A 27,572-nucleotide genomic window follows, 5' to 3' on the forward strand; every position below is an offset into this window, starting at 1 on the left:
TCAGGAGAATTAGGAGAACGAGGACCACCAGGTCCACCAGGACCACCAGGTCCGCCGGGACCGCCGGGACCGCCAGGCCCACTGGGGTCACCAGGCTCACCACGCGGTAAACCGCCGGAGTCGTCATCCAGATCGTCATTGTTGTTGTCGGCACCCGGATCGTCGGGGTCGACAGGAGGGTCTTGATCATCGTGATCGCCAGTATCCAAATCGAAATGAGGAGGTGGGTCACGAGGAGATTCAGAAGCAGCTCGACGTTGGGGTTGTTTTCCCGTACGGCGGGCTATGGCTTGGAGAATTGGAGAATCAATTCGAGCAGTTGACCGGCCCCGAGCCGGAGCGACCACGGGGGGTTGTCCACGGCGAGGGGTCAAGACTTGGACAGGTTGTCCGTCACCGGTGTACAAAGTGCTGTACTCAAATTGCTGATCTTCTTCCATGGCTTCAGGAAGAGTTGGCGTAGTAGGAACTGTGGCTGGACCGAAACCGCGATTACGGCGACGTGGTTGACCGATGGCAGAGATAGAGTCAGAGAATGGGGCAAATGATTGAGCTGTGGTGAAGAAAGTGTTTTCTTCGGAATTAGCTCTGGATTGAGCTCGAGTTTTCGGAGGCATAAAAAATGATATGTCAGTACGACGTTACGGATTGAGTTTAATTATACTGTTAAGATCATGCAACCTGTGTAACCGTGCCAGAGGTCACAGAGTGTCTAAGTGCGGAATACGAATGGGACAGTAGTGAAGTTATTAACAACACCGCCGTTACGCCGTATGTCCCCGGAGGTCGAGAGTATAGAAGAGAGGAGCTGAGTAGCAGCCAAGTCGGAGCGGCGATAACGCCGGTGACGAGGAGCTGAGTAGCAGCCAAGTCGGAGCGGCGATAACGCCGGTGACGAGGAGCGAACCAGAGAACGTATAAGTCCTAAGGTAGAGTAGAGAGAACTTCAAGGCAGTAAGCCTGAAGACTTAGAGGAGCACAGAGTGAAAGAGGGAATCTAAGTCGATAATTAAACTAAGGAACTACAGTAGCGTACAGGCAGTATTTATATCTACGGAGCGGCGCATCGGTGCGGAGCGCCAGACTAACTACTAGGAGCTATACGAGTAGTACCTGCAGGGTAGAGTGAAAGACAATAAGGAGAGACTAGGACGAAAGGGTATGGGTAGCGAGAAAGAACAATAGGAAGAGATTACAATAAAAGCAAATCTTCGGAATACCGAGCGGCGGAATGGAGGCCCGCTGCATGGACTTGACAGAATCCATAGGAAAGACAAGTTTACATTGCGCCCCGAGTCCTCTAGATCCTTGCCTGACAACTCTACCCTAACGGGATCCAAACGATTCACAGGTTCTGCTGGTGTTGGCGTGCTCTGAATAGTCTTCGCCATCACTGAGATCATTATAACAAGGAAAAGAACCATGGAAGAGCCCCGCATCATGCTATGTCCGCAAAACTATGTAGGAGGAAGTGTTGCTGTTTCTTAATAGCTCAAACTCTGACCCGCAGAGTGAACAGGAAGAAGATCGACTTGAAGTCGACTAGGCTGCCTATTCTGATACTTATATGATGTGGAGGTCACTTCTCACCTGGGCAAAGGGGATGACTATGATCATTGACATTGGACACTGATATTTACTAAATATGTGCCATGTTAAGTTAAAAGCTTGTCCATGGTGACAAACATCTAACTTCTCAAAGTAAGGGAGTGATAAGCTTAGAATTCGAAAGAGCTCAGCAAGTGTAAGTAATGATTTGACCTCCTTGAAAGGCTGAGAAGCGATAGAATTAAGGTCAATAGGGAGGCAAGTAAGCATCTACATATATTGCAGCATATCTATACCAGGTGGAAACCTGCAACATTTGCAGGTAACACTAATTGATACTCAAAAGTGGACCAGATACTAGGAATCGGCTATGATTAGAAGAGTGAGAAACAGAGAATGAGAGATATCTAAGAAGCAGGTAAGGTCTGATCTGAGAGCTAGTACTGTATATATAGTGTAACTATATCAATTACAGCAGGATACTCGTTGGGCGAACTATGTATTGGATGATGCCCTCCATTTTCAGATAGGCTTTTATAAACTCAATGAAAGAATCTTGATCGTAAACCAGCAAAGTATAACCCCACTTTTCCTTAATTGCATCATTTACATTAGCAATGTTCTGCAAGAAATCCCAGACTGTGCCATTGAATCCCTCACGCTTCCAATTTCCGAGTGCATTCCAATTGACTGAAAAATCCTTCTCTACGGTGAAATAAACTGCATCAGGCTGCTGCTGGTTGGGAGCAGATGATTGAGACTTCCGCATTTTTAGGTGAGTGACATGCAAAACATCCGCCCTCCCTTCCTTTATAAGACCAAAGCAGTTGGCGTTTTCAATTCCAACACAAATGCATTGGATGTCTCCCAGGCGGTGGTCTCGCACCCATCCCCTGGCTTTGTTGCCATTTGCTTTGGATATACGGTAATATCCAGTCCTGACTTGAAAGGGGATCATTCGCCGTTCGAGGTGTGAAACGCCTGCGATGGGACTGCCAATAACAGAGGTGGTACCGAGCAGGATGCCAATGAAGAGAAGACATAGGGAGCATGACCGATTCGGAAACAAGGAAAATAATCGAAGCAGCATCATAAAATTCAGAGGTGAGTGTGATATTGGACTCGGAGAGGATGAGGGCGAATGAAGTGATATCCTGGAAAGACTGCAACGAGGCGATTGATACGATAACGACGCAAGGGACTGGAACACAATTTCCTTGATCGAAAGCTTCAAGCAACCTAGTAGTATAAGTTATATTTTGAGAGAGAAATCAAATTCGGAGGACACATACCTCCAAGGACAATAAGTGAAAGAGTGCTGTTTAAGATTGCTTGTGCGTAGGAGTTGTGAACTTGGATACAATCAACTGTAACAGCTCGTATTCAGTCATATTGGTGGGCAGGAACACGAAGCAGCATACCGAAATTTTGCAACTATCCAGCCTGGTTCCAGCTTATGATCGTAGTCCTTCGCAGCCCCGTCGCATCCTATATGTAAGTAACTGGTCAGGAAAGATGATAATCATCTACACGGAGATACATAGATTCTTCTTTGTTCGTAGACTTTCGAGTAAGTAGACAAATCAACTGATACTAGCAGTCAGTCATTTCAGAGAAGAGGACAGAACGGAAGCATACTGAACCAGCGTTAACTCCATTAGGAGATCGTTTGGAGCAAGAGAACGAATTTGGAGTATTTGTGCGAATATTCTGAAACATACGCAATCGACCTGAATCAAATCGTTTCTGACTGGACCTTATTTCTTTGATCCTGCGCCGATGGCTATCTAAATTAAGTCTGTATGACCATGCACAAAGATCAAAAAAAGAGGGAGGCAAACCAAAACAATGACGAAATTTACATCAGTTCGCCTAAATTTGAGCTCATTGCAGTATAGCGGAAGATCACAACTTTGAACGAGGATATGCAGGACACCCAGTAGGGTACGTCGTCGGTATTGACTGCGGAAGGCGATACGTGGGGAATATTGTGGATAAGGGTACGTTCCCATCTGAAGTCGGAAAAGTAGAGTTTCTTGCGTATGTCAAGAATCGGTGGCTACAAAGAACCGCCACCTAAGGATATGAATGTACATATATCAATGCTTCGATCGACTCTGCTGACCATAAAATACTCACTGAGAACCAACATCAAATTTGTCCCTCATATTTGACATCCCAACCCAAGTCCAAACACCTCCTTCAACGCCATCGGAAAGAGGCCTTGTTTGCAAAAAGCTTCAATTTTCAACGAAGAGATTGACTATAAGAGGGGTTGCGGGACTCTACTCACTTCATTTCCTAGCACCAAACAGTGACAAATGTACTTGACTGGCGTATTGAAACCTGAGATATTGTTTGGTCAAGGTGAACTGGAAGATGATTCACTAGTCTTTGAGGGAGAATTAGAGCTTTTTTTGATGTCTATGAGATGGGCAATGCACTTCAAGTTTGAGAGGGAATCGAAACCCGATAATAACCGTCAAACTAGGTTTTTCAGGATGGGCGGATTATGTCACTTAGATATCACCCACTATAGACGTAGACTCGTCCCCAGTCACTGACTCGGCCTGGCGTTGTTCGATGAACAAGTGGGCTGAACAGCCGCGTTCGCGGCATTTGATCGACTCTTCATCAAATCGTAGCGAGTCCTGCTGGGTTCAAGTCTACTGTAAACAAAACTTCATATATTAGACACTGAATAAAGAATCAATTGGAATAGATATGTTCGTACCTCTGTCGACGAAAATCAAGTCATGGATATGAAAAGATGAACAAAGAGAGAGCGGCGGCACGCTATTTCAACAGGATGTTAAGAAAGGCTCTGGAGGAAGGATTGAAGCTCCATAAGATGATTTGAGGCTTAGCGAAAAGAGGTAAAGACGTTGGTGCATTCGGGTTGATATTACAATTCCCGGCAATTACATACACTATACACTATCTGAATATCCCATGAGATGAATGGCACATATAATTAGTCTATTGTTGCGCGCGTAGGAAAAAAGAGGGATCTTACCTCCCATGCCAAAACCCCCTTCAACTATCTGTGATTTTCTCTTCATAACTGCAATACGTTATACCTTCCACCATTCCTGTTCCTCCATTCAAACAAAGATGAGGTACTGTTGATTTGACGGTAGGTAATACGCTTGATGCCCTGCTCTTCGAATTGGCTTGCTCAAAATGAGAGAGATATGGGTTGAAGCTTCGGGTGAAGGTGTGAGAGGCGATTTTCTTGCGGATTTCAAAAGGTGATTATATTAAGGCCAATATGTGGTGCTACAGCGAGTGTTTTAGAGCTTTGTTATCATCTTCTTGTGGTATGGTTATAGAAATAAAGAGATTCGTCGCGGCGCTCATTGTCTGGACGTTCGTTCGTATTATGTAAGGAAGTATTAAGGGTTCAGCTTCGAAAGTCTTACCGCCACTTACATCACTCCTTCTCCTCCTAAAAGCCGTCATCTGTATGCAGAAGGCTCTTCAACGTTTGACAGTCATGAGGGTGATCTTCTTATCATTGCTTGAAGTATTAACAATAATGGTCATCGTTTTTCGTTGCGGAGCGCTGTAAATCATCGACAAAAAATTCAAATTCTTCGATTCAAGCTTCCTTCAGACCGTACTCTCTAGAAATATCGAGTTTCCACTTTTCTGATTAAGCCTGTGAAGGCTTTTGAAGACCAATAGACCCAACTAGACCTGAATGGAGCCGACGGATGATGGTATTGGAATTCAAAGTTGAATCGTTAGTGACATTTAGCGTCAGCCATTCATGGTTTCAAGGAGAAGCAGAGGAGAAGATGCAAAGAACAACAAAAGTGAGGCGAACTAACCGTCGGACCCGATAATGAGCCCGCCACAAAAGTTTCACCTTTGTTCACTGCCCTCTCTTCCTCTCTTGAAATATTTATCACTCGTTGCTAGGACTTCTTCAGAATGGATGAACATACCCGAGACAAAGTGACTTCTATGACTTCTCCGAGATACTACCCTTCTGTGCAATGTTTGCTCCCTGCTGACCAAGAAGAAGCCGCTAGGTCTGTCTGCAACGTTCAACATTTGACGTACTTGTTAACGATGTACCACAGGTCGGATGCTCAGCACCTGATTATTGTCCAGGCATTCGAGAATTGGCTGTCTCTAGCACCGTTGAAGCTTGTTGCTGGTGATAAAGTGCAGCAGGAAGTGGTACGGCTATTCTCGCTCACTCACAATACTGGTTCTTACTATTCGCTTAAAGGAATATGGGCACTCGAATTCTCTGCTGAGAACAATACAAACGGCGTCAAGGTGGACATAGAATGTATCGACCTTTCCTCCAAACAGTTCCCTCCCACTGGCACCTACACTTCCAATATCCACTTCTCTGTCCACTCCATCATCTCTCTTCCCTCTTCCTCTCTCATGGACCAACACCTTTGCCTATGCACATCAACGGCTCATCGTTCTCGCTCTCAACAATTCCTTATGGCGCCAAGCCATCGCCGAGCTATACCGTGTACTCCAACCAGGGGGTTACCTCGAGCTAGTCGAGTTCGAAACGAAGCGGTTCCATTGTGGTGTCGGTCCCTCATCCAACAAGTTATGTTCGTTGGTGGATGACTTGTTTGCGGAGAAAGGGATTGTTCAAGGTGTATCGACGAACCTATGTCCTCTGCTTGAGGAAATCGGGTTTGTCAATGTAAGATGCGAAGTTAGGGATGTACCAGTTGGAGGAAGGCAATGTGTCGTCCAGAGCAGGGCTGGATATACTGGTGAGCAATGGGGTGAGGGGTGGATGGGTGTAAAGGTACCTGTGGTCAAGGGTGGGGGATATAGAGTGGTTAACATGAAAGAGGAGTTCGACGTGCTTCTAGGTCCATCTGCAGCGATTAACGTTTGGTGGGAGGTATACACTGGTATACATGAGTTTATCTGATCCCGCCGTACCCTCTATTTATTTAGCATAATGAGAGGAGATAAACCAGTGCATGTCATCTCAAATTTTGCTTATGCTTCCACTGTAATTCGAACCAATCTCCCTAATTCAAATGAAGTCAGCTTTGCAGGATTATCCACTGAGCACAAATTGAACTTACGACTTCAGCTTCTGTTACGCCTTTCTTCACCTTGAAAATTCCTGGGTATCCCTAATCCACAAGCCGAGCTTCAGTTATGGGGATATCAAAAACAAGTCTCTCGGAAATTCTTCTTCCGCCAACCAGAAAGTTGTAAGAATGAAATTCACTGGATGAAACAATAGAAGTGATCCATTTTGTACCAAGTCTTTAACAGAAACTCACGTATGAAGAATTTGATTCTGGACTGCAAAATGCACAACCTCCTTCTTCAAGAGTGATTTGGCTTGATTCAACCACTCTAATCTTGTATCCCATGGGGCTAGTTGGTATTGCATGGTATCCTTGAGTGACACCCCCTTGACTAACTTCATCACAATAACAGGAATCTTCTCATCCCTAACATTAGCTATCCCCGAGTCAATGTAAAGATCAACACCTTTGAGGGCTTTAACTTCGCCCCAAGCATTGTTATCTATTTTTAACATGGCTTTGGCAATAACTGTGTCTTTAGCATGGTTTATGCCTCCGACCTCATAATCTTCGTGTAGTGAAAAGATGCCTTGGTTGTGCGCTCCAATAAGATCTTCTTGGATATCACCAACCACCAAGTGGTTCAAGCTTCTTTCTATATCATGATTCATATCAGATTAAAATTGAGACAAGAAAACGAAACGGGAAGGAAGAGGTGAAAGACATGATCATCATTGACTCACCGAAGACTTTCTTATCATCTGTGTCGAGGTATTCGTTATCCCCATAAAAGTCCAAAATCCAATTGGGCTGTGAAAAGTTGAGTTGGACGGTTCATTGATTCATTGCATAATGAAAGTAAAATTTACACTGCGCTCCTTTCCAGGTGGACCTAATCTCTGTGATTTTGCAACTGCATTGTCATGGCCTGGGTTTTGAGTGGGCGCAGCATGAATGATTTGTATCATGGATATAAGAAGAAAAAGAGGGAGGAAGAGTGAAACACCCTTCAATGCACACATGGCAGACGATTGTAGGTAAAAGAGATTGCAAGATCTTCAGAGAAGGAGGATTCGGAGAGTTCAAGCGCGATGAACCGATATAAACGTAGCATGTGTCATTCTTATGTCGAGGCAATATAGTGGCGCTTCTTGATAGCTCGGTCTTTGTCCTGCAGAGAGAGAGAGAATGGGGGAAAGATCAACTTGTCCTGCAAAGCCTGCCAATTTCCCATTATTTATATTCATCTAGTCCCATGTCTGACGGTCTGAGCCCTTACTTTGGCGACCTGAGGGAATTATTTCAACAAGGTGGCGGTGTCTGCAATTATTCAGTGAACCTGACTCCTGAGGTGTTTGTTTCAACAGGTTTCAACAAGAGATGCATGCGGCAGGTGTCCAATTATGCAGCAAACCTGATGAGACCTGACAACCACGCGTACAGTATTTTGGCAAGCATTGCGCCAGATTGGCCAGATTGCCAATATACAAAGCTGGTTCTTGGCAACAAAGGATCGAAAGCACAACAGGAAGCGGTTCGTCTACTATTATCCACTCATTCATCGACTTGATACAGTATAAGCTGTGGTGAAATAATTTATTCGTCTTCAAGCCAGTCTGCCAGATGCGACCGAAAACACCAGTGAGCAAGCGTAAAATTATCCACATTACCAAACATGTCAGTGCTTTGAGTCTTCGATGTTGCGTTGATTCGCGATCGATATTACAACTCAGAAAAGCGGGACATACATCCAAAGAATCAGATTCTCAGGTGGAATTGACATTAATGATATCAAGTAGTTCTTTTATCTTGGCGACTACGAATCTCGTTCCACTGCAACTCGAACCATGATTTCTAATTTTGCTCAAGTAAGATTTACAGGATTAAATGCTTGAAGAACTACTGAACTTACAACTTCAGCCTCTGTTACGTCTCGTTTCACTCTGAATACACTGGGGAATCCCCAGTCCATGATTTGCGCAGTCATAGGGGAAGCTAGATTGTCGGTTTCCGTTATGCCAACAAGGAAGTTTGAAGAATGAAAATCACTGGTCGGAACAATGAAGAGACCAATTTTAGCATAATATAGCTTGATAACAACTTACGCATGGAGGATTCCTTTCTGCACTGCAAAGCGCACGACCTCCTTTTCCACAAGCGGTTTTACTTGGTCAAACAACTTCAATTGTTGTGCTGCGTTGGCATTTCGGTACTCTTCGGTGTCTTTGATCGACAGACCCTTGACTATCTTCATTACGACAACTGGATCTTTCTTTGCTAGATGGATGTTAGCAAGCCCTGAGTCGATGTAAAGACCGACATCTTTGAGAGCCTTCACTTCACCCCAGCTCCTGCCATCTATTTCTGCTACGCCTTTAATGATAGCTGTACGTTTGTTATATTCTGTGCCTTCGACCTTGTAATCTCCCCATACTGAGTAGATGCCTTGGTTGTATCTGCCAATAAAATTGATTCGGCGACCGACCTCCACCTTCAACTCTTTTTCTATATCATATGTATTATCATCAAGATAATGGATTGGGAACGAAACCGTGAGAGGGAGCAATATGAACTTACCAAAAACCTTTTTGTCGTCTTGATTGAGGTTATCATTATCTCCATAGAAGCCCAAAATCCAATCAGGCTGTGAAAATGTTGAGGTTATGGTTTACGACGTCGTATAATAGAGATAGATTTACATTGCGCGGCTTTCCAAGTGGACCTAAAATTGTGATCCTCATGTCTGCATCCTTTGAATTTTGCGTAATAGCGGGGGCAGCATGACTGGATGTGATTGTGAAAACAAGAAGGAGAAGGGAGAACACAAAGAGAACGCCTTTTAAACCACGCATGGTAGTGGGTAGATTACGATGTCTAAAAAGGGAGGACTGGGAGACTCGGACAAAGGGCGATGATGATTTGCGGCAGGGGCTGATTGTAGGGTCGAGGAGCCTGAGATTCCAGAAAATAGTGACGAGGGGAGAGATGCGAGATTGCGAAGGCTTAGTCTCTGACCAGCAGAGAAATTTGGGAGATCAACTTGAGCTGCAAGGACGAGAGCTACAGCTATATATGTCAGTTCGGATTCGATGTCGGAACACTCCGGAAGACTCGCTTACTTTGGCGGAAAAAGATTGCTAGACCTGAACCTGACCTGAACCGTGTCAGGACTATGATTGTCGGTTATACAATACATGCAAACTTCTGTCCAGTCTTGACTCCTGAGGCAATCTGAATAAGCTCTAAAGCAAGATCTAGGCAGACCCCGTCCTGATTTGAACCGTAGTGACAAAGAATTTCGAAGCCTGAAGCTTTGAAACCGAAGGCCAGTTGTGGATTGAGAACGGATTCGTGATTGTCCGTCGCAAATGAGAATCTTCAAGGTCCGTTGGAGGAAACCATGTTGGCCCTTGATCTAATCTGATCGTTGAGAGGTAGTTGTCTGCACAGTAGTGATCAGGCCAGTAAAGATTGATGGAAAAAAGATGTCGAGACTTCGCGCATTCGACGAAAAATGACGCCCTTGCGCGAAGGCCATCTCCTATCCCTTCCATATTCCTGCAAAACCGGAGTGTTGAAACTATAGACAAGCATGCCTGAGTAGCGAAAAACAACTGAAAAAAGCAATTTACCAACCATCCCGACGCTTCCAGCTCCGTGTATTCTGGTATCATTTGTGCGGCGTGCGGTACAATTCAATTTCAGCAGAGCAGGCCCTAGCAGGACACGTCGGTGTTGAACTGAGATGCTTTCAGGGTCAGATCTGGTCACGGTTGGATTTCGGCAGTGCGTCCAAAGTAGCTCAACTGCTTCTCATTCTCCGTGTCTCTTGGATGCCTGGTTCATTCTGCCCCACAGACCCTCAGTATCTATCGACATTCCTTGAGTATCCAATAGCAATGACCGATCCTTCTGTCCGCCCTGTTCGTCTCGCGTCACCACGGTACTCTATACAAAGAGGCAAAGTTTATTGATGTTCGAGACTTGCGGCTACTTGAGACGAATATCGGTAGTGCTAAAATATTGGGGAAAGATGCGTGATCAGGGGGTATGAAGAGTAAAGATTTAAGAGTACTGAGTAAAGAGTAGAAATGAATCAATCACGGGAGGTTCTGATGAAGAATGTTGCTGATCATGATTATGAGGCTCCGCCTGCGAGGTTGGCGGACGCCCGAGCACTGCGTGAATCAAAAGAAGTTGGATAGGCAGTTTCCTCACAAAAACATTCGTGGTATAAGTTGCTTCGACTTGGTGACAGATAGATGGATTACCGTGTCTTCAGTCTTTTGAACGCGGGCCGGAATCAAAGTTGTTACTGGTACTATCATTTCCCTTCCTCTTGAATTGGGGTCCAAAAGCCTGTTCTTTACATCGAAACACCCGTGAAGGATCAAATCAGAGGTTATGAATAAGCTCTCAACTAGAGCCGTCCGATTATCGAAGCGATGAAACTGAAGTTCTTTGGGTTAGCAGGAATGAAGATCCCAGTAAAGCCGAGAAATATAGGGAGGCATTGCTCAATGAATCAGCTTATAAACCCTCCTTCGATTGGACTCACTCCTTCACATTTTTTTAACGATCCTTCAAGATGGCTGAACAAGACCAGGCGCGATACTATGCATCCACGCAATATTTACTTCCTGCTGATCAGGCAGAGACCAAAAGGTTTGTCAGTCCCTTTGCTTGTTCTCGAGCTTAGTGAATATTCCTCCATGCGAACAGGTTGAATGAACAACACCTTATCGTAGTGAAGGCCTTTGAGAACAGATTGTCTCTGGCACCATTAACCCTGCACACCGGTGACAAAGTTTTAGAAAGTGCAGCAGGCAGCGGTAAGACTCTTTACGTTGATGTTTAATCCAACTTGTCTGAATACCCACAGGAATCTGGGCACTCGATTTCGCTCGAGAGAACAGTGCAAACGGCATCGAGGTCGAGATCGAATGCATCGACATTTCCTTCAAGCAGTTTCCTAATACCTTCTCTCCTCACCTCCATTTTTCTGTTCACTCAGTCGTCAATCTTCCTCGAGAGTGGTCAAACATCTTCTCTTATGTCCACCAACGACTTGTCATTTTTGCAATGAATGACTCGCTATGGCGTTCAGCCATTAACGAGTTGCTTAGAGTACTTCAACCCGGAGGATGGATTGAACTAGTCGAGTTCGAGACTAAACGCTTCCATTGGGGCGTTGGCCCCTCCTCTGATAAACTCTATTCCTTGACAGACAAGCTCTATGCCGAGAAAGGAATCATCAAGAATGTATCTGACTACTTATGCACTCTCCTCACGGAGGTGGGCTTTGTCAATGTCCACTGTGAAACCCGAGAAGTTCCAGTTGGAGGATTCGCGAAGCAAGTCGGGAATGGATATACTGGTGAGCATTGCGGGGAAGTTTGTATGGCTATGAAAGAACTATTGGTAGAGGGAGGGGACTCTGGTGGTGTGACAGCAGAGGAATTTGACGGTCTTGTGCAAGGTGCAGTTCGTGAATGGAATGATTCGACGGAAGTGTACGTCAAATATTATACGATTTTTGCACAGAAGGCTATGGCTTCATGAGCTCGCTGCATGTACAAGTTGGTATATATACATATTGTGCCGTATCGTAAAGTTCTCAAGCTCGCAGTTGCCCATATATGTCATATAACATATCAAATTTGGACATCCTGTCCCTCAATGTATTTGTCTTCAGATTACCCACCTTCGACGTTACGGTACAGTAAGAAAGAACGAGCTAGGCTCATGCTCAGGTTACAGATGCTGCATTAAGGGATCAGCAACGTTCAGCGTGCTTTGACAGGACTCAAGGGTACACGTAAAAACATAGGCAATGGTAGTTGTGAAGAAATGGTATAGCATACTACATCGCGAAAACGATTACAACGAATAAGCTATATCGGACATCCTGACCATGGATTCGACAAATTCTCTACGCATTCCTAAACGATTGGGCCTCCTGCCGGCAGTTTGCCTATGTGCGGTGATTGACGGAGGATTTGGTCAATAATTATGTTCTCCATGATCAGATAGGATATTATGAGATGGATATAGGTATCGTCATTATAGACCTCGATGTCCATACCAGTCTTTTCCTTGATCGCCTTCTGAGTTTCTGTGATGCTCTGCAGGAAATCCGAGAGTGTTGCGAATTTGTCATGATGCCACTGTTCAAGATGCTCCCAATTGACAGTAAGATCCTTCTGCGTTTTGAAATAATTCCTGTCGGGCAGGGACTCCCGTATTTTGAGCTTGTTGATAAGTAGAACCTGCTCATCCATAAGATGACCGAGGCAGTCCATTCTAATGCAAATGAACTTGATGTCTGTCAAGAGTCTTGAAGTCGGTCTTACCCAGCCTTGGGTTTCGTCGTGACCTAATTCGATATCTACTATGCTTTTGCGGTAATACCCGGTCCTGACATCATAGCGAAATGATACATCGACTGGTATAGGACTGCCAATAACGAGATTTGCAGTGAGAAGAACGACGACAATGACAATGAAGAGAATACACATGGTGTGCCATCGACTCGGAGACGAGAATGAAAGCTGCATGGGGATGGGGAGGTGTGGATTGAATAATGTGATGAAGGAGGAACGAGGTCGAGGGAATGATTGAATGAGGTAGAACCAAGATGGACGGGTACAGTAGGTGCGATTGCAACGACGAGGAGGGAGGAGCGTGACACAGACAACTGGAGGAAAAGATTTAAGCAGGTACCGTTGAGATACAGGAGAAGTACATACATTGGGAAAGCCAGCCAACAGGAACCAATGTCTTGACAAGTCGAGCTTGAAAATGGATCAACTAGCACTAGAAGTGAGTGATATCGAAGCGATGGACAAGACAGGATCATACCGGACCAGCGTTGAAGGGGATTTTCGAGAGTAAGAAATTTTTTGAACGCGTTATGATCGCTCCGTCGGCTACCACCGCCGGTCCACCGGTCTGACCCGACTCTGTTGCCACCTTTGACACTTTGATCTACGTGAACAAGAACGGGGAATGTTCAAGGCAAGACGCAAACCCTTACACAGATATCAAAGGCTATCACTAGAGTCGACCGTAATCGACCTTGCGATATTCGATGGTTCGTGACAGGGGATTAAAAGAGGTGGCAAGACTAGACCCAGGGATCCTTGAGTCTGGGGCATTGCGAGCAGGGGGGTTAGGTGAAAAGGCCAGAGAGGAGAAAAATTGAATGGCATTGAAATCGTGACATGAATCCGGGAGTAATAAAGCTAGAGCTGTCTCTATCTCGTATACATCGGAAAGGACGGTGGGATGAGAAGTTGCAATAAGAAGCGTTGTGAGAAGCAATATATAAGCATCTTCAAGAGAGGTATTGAGCGTAAAGATCACGAAACACTGTTGTATCGCTCTGCCGTCGCCAAGAGGCGGAGGCGGGGGCGGAGGTTATAGAGACTCCGAGAGATTTATCCAGAACTGTTGAGAGAAACGTGAGATCCTGTGACAAGTCGCCATATTATAAAATGCTCACCCCCATCCGGCCCTTGAAGCGTAATCTTGTCCTCGTATCCCCAGCTCTTGACCCTGCCACAAATCCAGCGCCTCAAGCTCAAGGTTTGTTGCTTCCATCGCCTGCGTCACGCAACACCATCGGTTTGTTCAATAAGTCGAGCTGCACACGGGATCGGCATGGCGAAGGAATAACACAGAGGAAGAAGAACATTGCTAACAGACCTTGTTCTGCAGCTTCATCAATGAATCTACATGAAACGCGATATTGTACCCCACTTCTTCATTCCTTAGCACTAGACGAAAAGAATGTAGTCGACCCAAGCATAGTTCAGCCAGTGTCTGAGTTTTTCGGTGCTGAATAGGTTGAGGATGTGACGGTGGGTGTGATTTAGGCGCTGAAAGGAGCATGATCTGATCTCCGACGCGCCTGGCCACTAACTTACCACCACGATATCTCGAGTCGTCGACCCAGTATACGTTAGAAAGGCCTTGCAAATATATCAAACAGCGGAAATTTTACTCCTGTTTTTATGTCCCTGTTGAATCACACTGATCGTCAATCAAGTTCTATCTGTGAGTGGGTATCGTTGACATTGGCCAAAGCTAACATCCATCGATACACTCATCAGTCTCCAAAACTCCCGACTCTGATGTAGAGATCGTGTCTAACGACAATGTGGTTTTCTATCTACACAAGAAATACCTCGAGATCAATATCGGAGCATTCCCTCCTGCGGAAACACCCACAAACGGCGAACCTGTCTGTCTTTCGGAGTCTTCGGAAACGCTTGAAATACTCTTTCAGTTCGTATACCCTCGCAGATATCCGCTACTCGAAACCTTGGACTTTGATGCACTTATGCTTCTTGCGGACGCAGCAGAGAAGTATGAGGTGTTCCCTTTGATCTATGCTTGTCGATCTGAGTTCAGGTGGGTTTACAATATGGCTGGCAGTCCGCCTTGCACCTCTAATCACTCTGTGCTCATCAGGAACTTTCTGCAAACCAACTCGAAATCTGTTTTAGCTTTTGCAGCTATGCATGATTATCGAGAGCTTGTGATCCGCCTTGCGCCAACAATGCTTGACTTGTCCATCCCAGAACTAGTCAATATTCTTCCGAACAATCTATTAAAGCCGTGTGTATGAGAAGTGTTTTATCTTGAGGATGATATCATACTGCACTAATTATCCGTTATAGTGTATTTATCATGAATCCTACCTCAACGCAGTTAAACAAGCCGCGAAAGATGTTCCCGAACACCATTGTGGAAACTATACCCAATGGTACCGATCTTTACTACGGTCACTATCTGAAATCATGGACAAACCGAGTATCATAATGCCACGAAATCTGGATGCAACATTTGAACGTTTCTTAGGGTCGCTGAATACAAGTAATCACTGTTGCCAAAAGGCACTGACTACTTGGAGGGATAGGATTAAATCTATAGTTATTGCGCTACCGCCTCTTTCCCTTCCACATTCTACCGCATAGGTAAGTAGCATGTACTTGTACACTCGCAAAATGGATGCGTTCCGTTTTAGTGTCACAAAGCTGGAATTAAGAGATCAATTACTCATGTTGTAGTCGTTGCCGGACGAAATAAAATCTAGAAGCCTCTGTGAATGTTGCATGAACGAACAAGTAAGATGCATTGTTTGCTTCAATGCTATGTTTCTTCCTACCAGGATACCAGACTTCGATAGGACTACTCAGCAACTAGTACTACAACCTACTTGAATTTACATGCCCAATCTCATCCCGCTCACCCTGATTTCTATCATCTATAACTTTCTATAGTTAGCCTGTTGTAAGTACAAGTGGCATTATGATTTGAGAAACTTGGAAGGGCAGACAAGTTGAAGGACTCGGGAAAACTTGAGTAAATTTCACGACTCATGGTAGATCTAAGAAAGAGCTTCACCCAGCCTCACTCAGGCTTGACCAACAAGTAAAAGATTGCCAAGAAAAGTGTTATTATTCATAATTACAAATCGCTAAACACTCATTGCATGATCATCCAACTTTACTCTCTTGAGTATCTCTGTCGGTATTTCTATATACGACTTATAATCCGCACCCACGATACACGCAGTCAATGCGAGCCAATTTGCATTTCCCCATCCAGCATCGATGCCTTGCGAGATGAACGCTGAACGTGTGGCGCCGAAGAGCACCATAGAGCAGATCCACGCGATCATTAGCAGGAGGTGAGCAATGTAGTTTGTGTGAAGGAGCAGTTTAATGTGGACGTTGAACAGAGAGAACGTGATTGCGACTCCGAGAAGGGCAGTAGCTGAAGTATCAATTCATTGAGAACACATCTTGAATAACCACTAAGGGAAAACATACCGATGGGATACAAGATCAGTGCGACGGTCAAGCTATGGATAAACCCAGTATTAATCGACCTTAAACTGTGTGATAGAATGAGTATCCATCCAATGTATTGGAATCAGAGCACCTACTCGAAATCCAGCTCCGGACTAGAAAAATCATATCCAACCTGAACCTGGGAGCTATTGGATGACCCGAATAGACCGTAGCGCATTGGATTAGGATCACCAGAGGACTCGACACTCAGGAAGAATATACTGTAGTTGGTGGGTACCGAGCAACAAACCTTGTCATACCCGGGGAGTTTCAGCACCAGTATCAATCAAGAATAGAAGAAATAACAACATACGGGAATAAGTAGCGCGACCGTGATGAGGTTTCGAATCAGGATGAGATGGTTCAAGATGTCTGCCAGATTCATTATGATTAAAAGTGTGGGAGAGCGTAGAAATTGCTTGGTGACGGTCTTTGATAACTCAAACAGAGGGGAGGTGTTGGATGTCTGAAGTTGGGTGGCTGGAGAGTCAACGAAGATTCATGAGCCCTTTTGAACGTTTCGAAAACGAGTGCTTCCTGGCCATCGCATACTGAGTCAGTGGATTGTGGATGCTTTGTGGGCGATGCGGGTCAAAGGAAGTGAAGACTGTGTGGGCGGAGGACGAAAGAAAATTGTGGCAAAAGACAATAAATTTAACAATAATGGATACATAGGTTTAGCACAGTTACCACGTACACACTCAGTCATCAAGCTTCTGGATACTCTTGGATGACAATTACCATCGAAGATGTATTCATTTGGAAGAGGGTGGACTGAGAGCTGTTTGTAAAATATATTGAGCTTTGAGCCCGAGGAGAAAGTATTGAGATAGGCTAATATATCTGACCTCTATAATTTTTAGAAGAGTCCACCATGTACCACGAGCTTGAAGACCCCATTTACTTTTTGTTCTTTTGGGTTTGAAGAATTAGGTGGCGTCCACCGCCGCCTTTTTTTTCCAAGTCCGCTTGACCAATGGTCGTAAGGAAACAGATATTGACTCAGACTAGCATCGCAACTGATTCAAGATTTTGAGCACGGTCCGAATCCCAATCAAAGGATTTGAGGTATTGTGTGCTTCGGGTTTGCTCTCCAAGTCACAGACAATTCTATTGTTGGCAGTCGACATGAAAATTGGCGAAGACGAGGTGGCTGATTATAAGCGACTACCAGAGGAGGTGAATTGCCCCATTTTCTCAATGATTGAACTGAGCGCTGATGATATGATAGACTCGGGATTATATCTTCGATGCCGCAAAGAGCATCCGTCAGAATGAGTTCGACTCGAAGGAGCAGATGGAGCAGAACATGGCCCATTTGGATGGAATAGTCGTGCATAAGATCCCCTTGATGCCGTTACGGGCTAGTGGGAGTTTTGGCAGTGCTTGTAATGGTGGAAGCTAGTCGGAGAGGATATCGGGCGACGATGAAGACACTGCTTTTTTGAGAGTCGAAGTACTTGGATAACTGACCTCAGATGACATTCCATGTAATATTCAGAATAATAATATCACACTGGAAGGAGAAAAAATTCCGCTCGACGGAATCACTAAAATTCTGTGACCCACGATATACCCGATATAGCTTATCCGCGGTCACATGATATGTCAGTTGCGCTGAATTATTACGATGAGCGGAATCTTTTCTCTCTCCGATGTATCTACTCACAACGGTGAATTACTATCTATCTATCTATCTAACAAGAGCACTCTATTTGTGTCTCATTTCCCTATCCCAGTCTATCCCGTATCTATCCTCGACGGTGACGAGCTTGTGCAGCAACTATTCATGTTACGTGTTGATTCAAACCCTGGCTCTATTCGTAGTGTTGTCTTCCATGTGCATCACGGATTCGGATGGTCATTCTCCGTTGTTCTCAAATAGGTGAAGCCGGGTGAATCTTGTAGGCAGTTCCTTTTGAATCAAGTAGACCTCTTGGGTTGTGAGTGAACAAAACATACAACCCTAGAAGTCCGACAGTTGAAACTTGCGCCCAACTGCATGTGTATCTAATGCGTATCCGAGTTCTTCCCAGCCTCGGCTTGCGCTATACAATTTGGTCCTTTGCTCATTTCAGGAAATTCGAAACTGCGTCCCGACTTACATATAAGTTCAAGAAAATGGTTTTGAACTGCTTCAAGTTGATCTTTCGTCTTTCTCTGCAGGACAGAGTGGGGTCTGAATTAGTTTGCAGTGCTTGGCTTCCCCTCGTTGCTATTCCTTTGCATATCTTGTCAGTCTTTCTGGCCATCACTTAGCCCGCCATGCCTCCTTTAGGCTCTTCTGTTCTGTGCCTCCTTCCCCTTCTCATCTCAATTTTGTTCGCACATGCTGCGCCGCTACCGATTCCACCTGAGGATCAAATGAGGATAACATTGCTGGGTACTACGAAAGAGCGCAATGTAAGCTCATACGCCGTATTCATGAACTCAGCCTCACGTATTTAGCAGCCTCCTTGGATCTTGGGATTCTACGGCAATGAGTCGTACCTCAATAAAGATGACAAGAAAGCATTCAGTGAGTACATGTCATTTCTGCTGAGTCTTATCAGTCTTCCTATAAGTTCAACATAGGCAAAGTCTTATCGTTAAGCCCACAAGACATTGGTGACCCAATTAATGGCGATAGAGGCCAATGGAGCAGCGGTGTTGCTAAGCTAACGAAAAACTACTGGAAACTCAAGGGTGGATTCAGAAGATACAGTAAAGACAATATTGTCATGAAAAAGCTGAACGTACCCGTTGGTAATAATGACATGGGTGAAGTCAAAGCCCTAAAAGATGTTGGTCTGTATGTCGACTCAGGGTTTGCTCGCATTGGGCCCCATGACGGACAAGTTCCGGTCATCTTGATGAAGAAAGTTGTGGGGGTTGTCATGTTGGAGACTGTCGAGTTCAAGGATGCTAATCGTGAGCAAAAGCTTGAGTTGTTAGAAGAGGCAAAACCACTTGTGCGGAAGCAGGTTGTTCACTGGGCAGTGACGAAACAGCTTCTTCATGCGTAAGTCAATTATACATCTGTCATTCATATAATATATGAAGTACCAATTATTGATCTTTACTTCTGCCTTATATAGTGAATTCAATATTGGCAACTTCCTTGTGGGAGGAACGCAGACCTTGATACATGTCTCTTTAAATGAACCCATAACAGAGGCTCAACTTCTTGATTTTGGGTATCCTGGGATATTCAAAGTGAGGAAAGGCGTAACAGAAAAAGAAGTCGTAAGTGAATCGTACATACTGCAAAAATTAATCAGTTCTGATGCAACACACTCAGAGTGATTGGTTTGAATTGCAGTGGCAGGTATGCACAAAGTACGGTTATAAAAAGATGTTAGAAATAGAGATGGCAAGGGAGAAGTCCAAGCCTTGAATATTCTTCATTGTTGACTCCTCAGCTGCAGTGACCAAGCGAACCTTTTGTTCTAACCTCGTCAGAAAAACAAACATGATATATCAATCATGAGGTTTGAGTCAGACTTACATTGTCTCTCTCTCCTGAAGAATCGTCTTTTTACCTTGCTACAAAGACAAATGAAAATTGCCATGTTGGAGTCTAACATGACATCTTACAGGAAAGTTTCATGCAGACCTTCCATTCAACAAGAGGGAGGAAGAAAGTCCCGAAATATGATTACCCACGAGTAATTAAGATACAAGCGAACCACCGAAACATCCAATCAACACATTAAGCATCGTCATCAATTGAGACAATATCCATGCATCCACAGGATTTCACAGTCGACAAAGGAGCGTTGTGGTTTCCACCAAGTTAAAGAGGAAGGTTTTTGCAAAGTATCCACGAGCACCCAGATGATGTTCAGAGGGTGATGGGAAGGCAGCCAATGGAAATGAGACCTGTGCAAATTGTTAGAATAACTTCGTGAGATGGGTAACGAATAAAGCGGCGCAAAACTTACTGCTGCTGTTGTCTTCACAGCAGACGGCTTGAGCGGAGCTACAAGGAAGTAATCAATATTGAATACTCGACGAAAAATTCATCGTATACTCACCAACTGCTGCTACCCAAACCGATGACAGAAATGGGAGAGCAATCGAGACCAACAAGAACGTCCACGTCCTGGAGGACAATGCCGAGCAAACCGAGGAGTCCAGCAATGCCTGCGTTACTAGCAGACTGGACGCTGTTACAGCACTGGACAGGGCCAGTAGAGCAGGTGTCACGGGGGGTAGGGGTGGCAGCCGCAAGGGTAGCGAGAGCAGCGGTGACGAAGGCAAATTTGAACTGCATGGTGAGTCGATCGAGATGAAAGTTGATGTGAATTAAGAGAGTGGATTACTTGAACAACTGTAGGAGGTTCGAGTGAAGATAGACAGTATTTTTGTAAAGCTTTTATACTTCCTCCATGTCCTTTCGGCGCTATTTCATAAAACTGTTTCATAATAAAATTTTGAATGAATGAATCGCTCGACAGTTTATCGTAAACCCGTCGTAAGCTACCTTGTGCTTTACACTCACTTGTGCCGATTCCCTCCGAATATTAATTCCGTCCTTCACGAAAAATAGAATGATGCAGTAGATGTGTAGATGCGATGTAATCTCCTCAATCCAAATACTTCACCTGCTGTACAGTTCTAAATCATTTGATGATTGTTTTTTCATATTTTTCGACGAATCAAGCACATTTTGGAGCCACGTATTCGTTTATGGATGCCATAATATGGCGAACCGAAGAACTGCAAACTCTCCTAAGAACCTGTATGAGCAAGATTGGAATTTGTCGGGGGGGGATGCATCACGTATCAATAATTTGCCCATGCACGAACCCCAAAATGTAGAACATCAGGTTCGATACAAATGTATGTAGATGCATACATACGGCATATTCGAGCCTCAAAAAGAACATGAAACAACCCAAGAACATGAGTGTGAAGAATTCGTGAACAACGCGGGGATCACTGGAAATCATTGGTGTCAACAGACTTACATTCAATGGCTCGAACCTCGAGTGAATGGGATAATTAAGTCTCTCGACCACTCTCGACATGTATGTACATATTAGATGATCATGATTTGCTTTTTGTAGGTTTTCCGGTCAATGATCATGGAGTTTCGTTGAGCCCAGCTGCCGATTCTTGAACTGCCAAAGCAGAAATGGTCCTGCGACGAACATAACATCGCAACATCGAAATTAGAATCAACCAGACCAAAACATGCAACGAGAATGCTTCCTATCTATTCTTTTACCCTGTGAAGAGTCTGTCTGACATGAAGCACGGATAGTCAGTCCTATTCAAAATTTCAAATAGTAAGTTTCTTGAGATAGAAATTCTATACAAACATACTAAATAGCATGGTTCAATAGAATGTTGGATAGAATCAAAGAAGGCGTACGCTGCCAACATTCGGAGCATACTGACCGTCAAATCAAGAGCTGTGATTGGTGATATTGCATGACATACCGTCAGATAGATGTCGTCGATACTCTTCTCGGTTCTGAGCAGAAAACCAGGTATGTATTTTTCTTAGTGGGAAATTTGCAGATGATTGGGCAGAAATCTGTGTTTCGTCAAGCCTGAATAGGAATGAACTTGATAAAGATGTGTTGGATGAGCTGAAGACGGGCAGAAACCTTTTGGCTACCGCGGGGTTCCGTCACCCGCAATTTCACTTCAGGTGTTGTTCGGGTCTTCCTATGTTCAAGCGAGCTGCAAGTCTGTATCAGTCCAGAACATCGATATTAAAATTTTGTGCTTCGTTCAGGGCAAGAATATCACCTCGCGTAATCGTGAGATTTGGAAGAAAAAAAGTTGAAAGACAGAAATGAAAGGACGGATAGAACGGTATTGAAAGGGTTTGGAAAAACCTTAGACGACGGTGATGATGTCGAACGCTCTTCCTAGGAAGCATTTCTTTGAAGAAAGGTAGTACTAGTACCATAGCGCCCTGCCGCGAGCTGAGATGAAAGAATTTGAGAGGTGCTACGCTGGCACAAATGAGGCTCTGGAATAATGGAAGGAGCTATGATTTGGTCAGTTGGACGTTGTGTAACGCCACTTCCTGAAGCGTAATATGACCTCCTTTGATAAATATTGCATAGGCGTCTGTCTTTGTCGGAATGGCAGCGTACGTAGCGACAAAAAGGTGATATCAGTGACGAGACTGCACTTGAAGTATCTGTCTCCTTAGGCGAGCAGAGCTCTATCCAATTTGATGCCACGGCTGATTTTGTAGAGATTTGGAAGATGAGTAATTTTCGCGTATATTCAAATGGTTATAGCTTTAAAAAGGTGGGAGATACCCAGAACATGTCGTCGATGGGAGAGTGGGTGAGCCTGGGTGAGCAAATTGGAAGACGGTCAGACTTAGCGCTCAATATTCAATAATAACTTTACATCGTGGAAAAAATATGAGCGCTTAATGATGAAGGTCAAAGCGAGCTGAGCAACTTCATCGTCAACTCGTACCACAACCACAACGGCGATCTGCGGTGCCAATTTACACAACGCCGTTGACAAAGCACTAGCTGGTTTAAACCTCGTGGGCTTCTTTTGCTAAATACTCCCATCATAGCGAACACTGATGATTCATATGTGATTTTGATCTCTAGTGGCGGGATTTTCACCTTTTCGGGTGAACGCTCTTGTAATCACAAAATCAGGATCATTAAACTTGTACGAAGTTGTGGGCTTGCGATAACCCCTGGGTGCCAACGTCTCGCTCTGATAGATTTGCTCCTGGCGAGTGACCTATTGTTCAAGTGGACGTGGAGTCTCTTGTTCAGTGAGAACGAAGTGATATCCCTCGGATAGTGTTACTTATATGATCCTCAGTACGATGGACACACCAGACATTGAGTCTAGTCCAACGCCAGCGGTGAAGAATCTCCTGTCTAGATTTGAATCACTCGCCGTGGACAATTCCGCTACTGCGTCTCAACGTAAATCGCTGCAAGTACCAATGCCACCATCTCCTGCTAGAGCCCCTTCAGACGCTTCTAGCCCAGCAGTCTCTCCTGGTCTTCGTACAGTCTCTTCCTCTTCCAGTCTCAAATCCAGCACGAGCGACACGAATGTCAGTACGAAACGCCCGCCGCCTCCACCGCCGCCTTCATCGACTCGGTCATATTCTAGAGGACTTTCTCCTGCCCCTCCGTCTCCTTCCGTCTCTCCGTTACTTCGACCTGTCCCCATTCCAAATGTTTTGAATACTTCAGTCAACCGAGTTCCGCAGCATGGATTACCGCATTCGCCCAACGTATCCATTAATGAAAATGAACACGAAGAAGGACTGACACCGACGTTCGGAGTTTCTATGCTGAGAAGTAAATTCCTGTAAGCAGTCTTGAACATTCTCTTTACCTTTCACCAATTGTCTTTTTTTAGCAATGTCGCATCCAACACGCCATCTCGCCCAATAACTCATTCACCAAAACCTAGCATATCGTCAATGATAGACAAACCACTAGCGCCCCCTCGTGTGCATACATCCTCCGAACCTCTCATTTCGTTCGATAGTCCCGAAGAATATCACTCGCAGTCATCCTCTAATTCAATGTCTGACTTGGATGATCCATTCTCTGAAGATACCACAGATAGTGCTACTGATGATCCAGATTCATCAACCACCGCAGTAGCTCCTCCGCTCCCAGCAAGGAAGCCTCATCATCACCATCATCACCAAGAATCAACGTCAAGCTCGAGCCGAAACTCGAGCGAGAGCGATTCTGGCCATTTATCTTCCTACAATGGTTCTGCGTCTTCTTCGCAGTCCTCTATTCTACCTCCTCGACCGCCACCGCGGCCCCGAGCGTTGGCTTTACCTGAGCCAGAGGTTTTCATATCTAATTCGAATTCTTTAAATACGCCGCCTCCTTTGCCTGTTCGTCGCTCTACCGTGGCTCAGGCTGAAGACTTGGCTGCTCCAAGGACTCCACGACCTTCCGCACGTCTTGCACCTTTACCACCACATAGTTCCCATCCTTCTACGAATCATCTTGCTCATGTATCAGTATCAGACTTAGACCATCCTCCCTGCAGCGCTCCTACCACATCTGAACGTAAACCCTTTGGCAAACTTCCTCCCCCACCCACGCGGACAATCGCTTTGGGGGACAAATTGCCTCCTAAACGTTCGAACAATGCTGAAGGAGCAGTCAATGGTGATTCCGACGACGACGAATCGGGTGATGAAGATGATGACAAGGGCTCGAGTGCGGACTTGCTGCCAGACGCTACCCGTGCGTCCCGTCGACCACCATATCTAATAACACCTCACGATGAGGATCATGGAGCTTATCCAACACAACCATGTAAGATCGTTGTACCTGCTCACACCGGGCATCTCGCTATGAGCGGTGTGTATGTTGTTGTGGGGAGTACGCACCACATTCGACTTTACAATACCAATCTATCTCAAGAAGTACCGGCAAAGAGTATGGACACGAAGGATTTCGGAATCAAAGACGGAAAAGTCACTGCGGTCGAGTTCAAGACGGAGTTCCTCGTCTGGATTGCCTTGAAGGAGGGGCATATCTTCGAGATTGATGTCCGAAACGGAGATTTGCTCGGCGTCAAGCACTGTGCGCATATGAATCCCATTTTGTATCTTTTCCGTTATGCCGGCTCGATGATTTCCATTGACGAAGTCGGTAAAGTTCTCATATGGTCTCCGGATCCGTCCACTGGAGACATTAAGCTTCTTCATCATACTCCACGTGTGATGCGCACCACGGACAAACTTGATTTCGCCAAGATCATTGGTGGAGTGCTATGGACAGCTGGAAGGTCTGAGCAACATGGGGCTGGAACACTTGCAAGGACACCGATTATTCGATTGTATGACTTGTTCAACCCCGCTTCCACGGGAAAAACGGTGATGCCTACAGAGCATGTTGGTCCCGTAACGAGTGCAACGATTGTGCCCACCCACCCGGAACATGTTTACCTCGGGCACGAAGAGGGATATATCACTATCTGGTCCTTGGAAGATGTAGCAACCGGGGGAGGATATCCGAGATGCATTGAGGTCATGAAAGTTGCTTCCACCGATGTGACCAGCCTAGAGGGAATCAACGACAGACTGTGGGCTGGCGGAAGGAACGGAATGATTACTGTGTATGATATCGTTCCTCGACCTTGGATAGCGACAAATTCGTGGGCCGCGCATCCCGGATTACCTGTGTTACAGATTTCCGCAGATCCGTTCGGAATCGAGAAATATAGAAGACTGGGTGTAGTCAGTGTCGGTCGGGACGAACTCGTAGGGCTTTGGGACGGGCTGTTGGCATTGAATTGGCAAGATACGGAGTTACAAAAACACGAACAATCCTACAGCACCTTCAGGGAGCTCAAAGTTCTCATAATCTCGTGGAATTGTGACTCTGCGAAACCGGATTCCCTGCATGGACATCCTGCAAATATCAACTTTTTCCATGATGTGCTCAATAGCGTCGACAGGCCGGATATCATATCGTTTGGGTTCCAGGAAGTCATCGATCTAGAATCGAGGAAGATGGCGGCGAAGAACATGTTGATGTCTGCCAGGTCCGATGCCAGGGGGAGAAAAGATGAGGGAACGCTTTTGGGTCTTTCGGATAAAGTGACTGGGGCTTATAAGAGGTGGTACGATGCGTTGGTGTTGGCTGTGAAGCTTGCAATGCCTCCAGACTGTCCGTACTCAGTCGTTCACACAGAGAGTATGGTTGGGCTCTTTACGTGTGTCATTGTGAAAAATACGGAAAAGGCGGCGGTGAAGGATATTGCTATCAATACTGTGAAACGAGGAATGGGAGGGAGGTATGGTAACAAGGTTCGTCGGGTGTGGTATCTATCGACTCTTTCCACTAAACGAATGTATGTACAGGGCGGAATTTTGTCTCGGTTCCTCATCGACGATTCGTCTCTTTGTTTCGTCAACTGTCATCTTGCTGCTGGCCAACATGCTGTCCGCGCGCGCAACGCTGACGCTGCTGGTATGCTCGAACAGCAACTTATTTTTCCTCCCGCCGCGGAGCATCTGGCATTCGTTGGTGGTGGCGATGGTTCAATGGTTCTTGACCACGAAATTGTCTTTGTGCGTCGTACTATTACGTTTCATCTCGACTCTCGACCTGATTTCCTATCATAGATCAATGGAGATATGAACTATCGAATCGACCAACGCCGCGACGCTATCACTGCTGCCGTTCGTGCCAATGAACATGAAACCCTATTTGCCCACGACCAGCTTCTCAAAGAAATTAAATTCAATCGTGGTTGCCGTTTTCGCTTCTTCACCGAAGGACCCATTACTTTTGCTCCAACGTACAAATACGACCGTCGTTCTGACGTATACGATACATCCGAGAAACGTCGCGCTCCAGCATGGTGTGACCGTGTGCTGTGGCGCTCGCGTGTACCGTCCCGAGTGAAACAGCTGCATTATCAAAGATACGAAGTCAACGTCTCTGATCATCGTCCGATCTCTGCTGCGTTTGACATTACTGTGAAGAGGGTTAGGCATGAGATTAGGCAGAAGAAAAAAGCGGAGGTGCAGATGCAGTGGACGGGATTGCAGGAGAGGCTATTGACAGAGGCCAGAGAGTTTTACATCAACTCCAGCCGCTTGTGAGAAGGAAGACCGCGGAGGTTGGCGCAGGCGTGAAGCTCAAATAATAAGCTTATTTTTCCTTTCTCCTTAGACGATAATTTCACAAACCTTGGACTTTTGCGTTTTGTCAATGTAGCATTCGTTTTGTAGCAGCGTAATTTCATACGGATTGTATCAAGCATAAACTTAATTCCATATACATACCTTTAAATCATACACAAATAGGATGACCAGTCGTCTTGTATCTTTGCGAGGTACTAGTGGAGATCGATGCCCACATGACAACGCATTAACGCATTGGAAGGTTGATCTTGAACCACCATCATCTCAGCGTCGCAAGTGAGTTCTACGTAGTCGCGATTTTCAGCGGTAACTGTTTGACATTCCTCTAGTGAATACCTCTGAAGAAATCACTATCCTGACAGGTATGTCAAAGATACAATTGAAGACGGAGCACTAGACTTTTTCGTCTTGTCCATCCTCGGTGCTCTCGTACATAGATTCGCATCCGATGGATTAATCTGATATAAAACGCGTTCTCATGTTAGGCGCGATAAAGGAATACGGATCAATAAACTC

General features: G+C 45.2%; 10 protein-coding genes across 10 annotated transcripts; 5 read left to right on the forward strand and 5 right to left on the reverse strand.

The window, feature by feature from the left end:
• Positions 1 to 4,731: 4,731 nt before the first annotated feature.
• C8R40DRAFT_1187049 (uncharacterized protein) lies at positions 4,732 to 6,546 on the forward strand (the record flags this gene model as incomplete). The annotated part of the gene is made up of 6 exons (XM_046233011.1): positions 4,732 to 4,765; positions 4,881 to 4,932; positions 5,228 to 5,366; positions 5,473 to 5,585; positions 5,637 to 5,851; positions 6,027 to 6,546. The coding sequence occupies 6 exons, from the start codon at positions 4,732 to 4,734 to the stop codon at positions 6,464 to 6,466; spliced, it is 993 nt and encodes a 330-aa protein (XP_046086897.1). The 3' UTR covers positions 6,467 to 6,546.
• C8R40DRAFT_160645 (uncharacterized protein) lies at positions 6,375 to 7,783 on the reverse strand. Its single transcript, XM_046234205.1, has 5 exons — positions 7,448 to 7,783; positions 7,322 to 7,388; positions 6,831 to 7,233; positions 6,627 to 6,774; positions 6,375 to 6,569 (listed from the first exon to the last, which is right to left on the reverse strand). The coding sequence occupies exons 1-4, from the start codon at positions 7,598 to 7,600 to the stop codon at positions 6,678 to 6,680; spliced, it is 720 nt and encodes a 239-aa protein (XP_046086898.1). The 5' UTR covers positions 7,601 to 7,783; the 3' UTR covers positions 6,375 to 6,569; positions 6,627 to 6,677.
• Positions 7,784 to 8,491: 708 nt separating this feature from the next.
• On the reverse strand, positions 8,492 to 9,770 carry C8R40DRAFT_160690 (uncharacterized protein). Its single transcript, XM_046234206.1, has 4 exons — positions 9,698 to 9,770; positions 9,278 to 9,638; positions 9,156 to 9,222; positions 8,492 to 9,083 (listed from the first exon to the last, which is right to left on the reverse strand). Exons 2-4 carry the CDS (start codon positions 9,428 to 9,430, stop codon positions 8,680 to 8,682), a joined length of 624 nt encoding a protein of 207 aa, XP_046086899.1. The 5' UTR covers positions 9,431 to 9,638; positions 9,698 to 9,770; the 3' UTR covers positions 8,492 to 8,679.
• A 1,396-nt stretch (positions 9,771 to 11,166) lies between these two features.
• On the forward strand, positions 11,167 to 12,140 carry C8R40DRAFT_1069026 (uncharacterized protein; the record flags this gene model as incomplete). The annotated part of the gene is made up of 3 exons (XM_046226068.1): positions 11,167 to 11,243; positions 11,301 to 11,410; positions 11,461 to 12,140. The coding sequence occupies 3 exons, from the start codon at positions 11,167 to 11,169 to the stop codon at positions 12,138 to 12,140; spliced, it is 867 nt and encodes a 288-aa protein (XP_046086900.1).
• A 260-nt stretch (positions 12,141 to 12,400) lies between these two features.
• On the reverse strand, positions 12,401 to 13,378 carry C8R40DRAFT_160830 (uncharacterized protein). The gene is made up of 3 exons (XM_046234207.1): positions 13,328 to 13,378; positions 12,620 to 13,275; positions 12,401 to 12,592 (listed from the first exon to the last, which is right to left on the reverse strand). Exons 2-3 carry the CDS (start codon positions 13,133 to 13,135, stop codon positions 12,521 to 12,523), a joined length of 588 nt encoding a protein of 195 aa, XP_046086901.1. The 5' UTR covers positions 13,136 to 13,275; positions 13,328 to 13,378; the 3' UTR covers positions 12,401 to 12,520.
• Positions 13,379 to 14,491: 1,113 nt separating this feature from the next.
• On the forward strand, positions 14,492 to 15,623 carry C8R40DRAFT_1101303 (uncharacterized protein). The gene is made up of 4 exons (XM_046227946.1): positions 14,492 to 14,636; positions 14,693 to 14,993; positions 15,054 to 15,204; positions 15,263 to 15,623. The coding sequence occupies exons 1-4, from the start codon at positions 14,594 to 14,596 to the stop codon at positions 15,557 to 15,559; spliced, it is 792 nt and encodes a 263-aa protein (XP_046086902.1). The 5' UTR covers positions 14,492 to 14,593; the 3' UTR covers positions 15,560 to 15,623.
• A 439-nt stretch (positions 15,624 to 16,062) lies between these two features.
• On the reverse strand, positions 16,063 to 16,823 carry C8R40DRAFT_1069029 (uncharacterized protein; the record flags this gene model as incomplete). Its single annotated transcript, XM_046226069.1, has 4 exons — positions 16,063 to 16,361; positions 16,418 to 16,482; positions 16,534 to 16,688; positions 16,752 to 16,823. 4 exons carry the CDS (start codon positions 16,821 to 16,823, stop codon positions 16,063 to 16,065), a joined length of 591 nt encoding a protein of 196 aa, XP_046086903.1.
• Positions 16,824 to 18,499: 1,676 nt separating this feature from the next.
• C8R40DRAFT_160891 (uncharacterized protein) lies at positions 18,500 to 19,845 on the forward strand. The gene is made up of 4 exons (XM_046234208.1): positions 18,500 to 18,834; positions 19,137 to 19,439; positions 19,516 to 19,663; positions 19,719 to 19,845. The coding sequence occupies exons 1-4, from the start codon at positions 18,704 to 18,706 to the stop codon at positions 19,812 to 19,814; spliced, it is 678 nt and encodes a 225-aa protein (XP_046086904.1). The 5' UTR covers positions 18,500 to 18,703; the 3' UTR covers positions 19,815 to 19,845.
• On the reverse strand, positions 19,806 to 20,768 carry C8R40DRAFT_1101312 (fungal hydrophobin-domain-containing protein). Its single transcript, XM_046227947.1, has 5 exons — positions 20,455 to 20,768; positions 20,362 to 20,399; positions 20,015 to 20,299; positions 19,926 to 19,963; positions 19,806 to 19,858 (listed from the first exon to the last, which is right to left on the reverse strand). The coding sequence occupies exons 1-3, from the start codon at positions 20,691 to 20,693 to the stop codon at positions 20,262 to 20,264; spliced, it is 315 nt and encodes a 104-aa protein (XP_046086905.1). The 5' UTR covers positions 20,694 to 20,768; the 3' UTR covers positions 19,806 to 19,858; positions 19,926 to 19,963; positions 20,015 to 20,261.
• A 2,046-nt stretch (positions 20,769 to 22,814) lies between these two features.
• C8R40DRAFT_1101321 (Endonuclease/exonuclease/phosphatase) lies at positions 22,815 to 27,217 on the forward strand. The gene is made up of 6 exons (XM_046227948.1): positions 22,815 to 22,943; positions 23,014 to 23,186; positions 23,237 to 23,737; positions 23,789 to 26,213; positions 26,268 to 26,477; positions 26,532 to 27,217. Exons 3-6 carry the CDS (start codon positions 23,241 to 23,243, stop codon positions 27,012 to 27,014), a joined length of 3,615 nt encoding a protein of 1,204 aa, XP_046086906.1. The 5' UTR covers positions 22,815 to 22,943; positions 23,014 to 23,186; positions 23,237 to 23,240; the 3' UTR covers positions 27,015 to 27,217.
• Positions 27,218 to 27,572: the final 355 nt, after the last annotated feature.

The sequence above is a fragment of the Lentinula edodes genome, assembly GCF_021015755.1.
Source record: "Lentinula edodes strain Le(Bin) 0899 ss11 chromosome Unknown C8R40scaffold_15, whole genome shotgun sequence".
NCBI classification, from domain to species: domain Eukaryota; kingdom Fungi; phylum Basidiomycota; class Agaricomycetes; order Agaricales; family Omphalotaceae; genus Lentinula; species Lentinula edodes.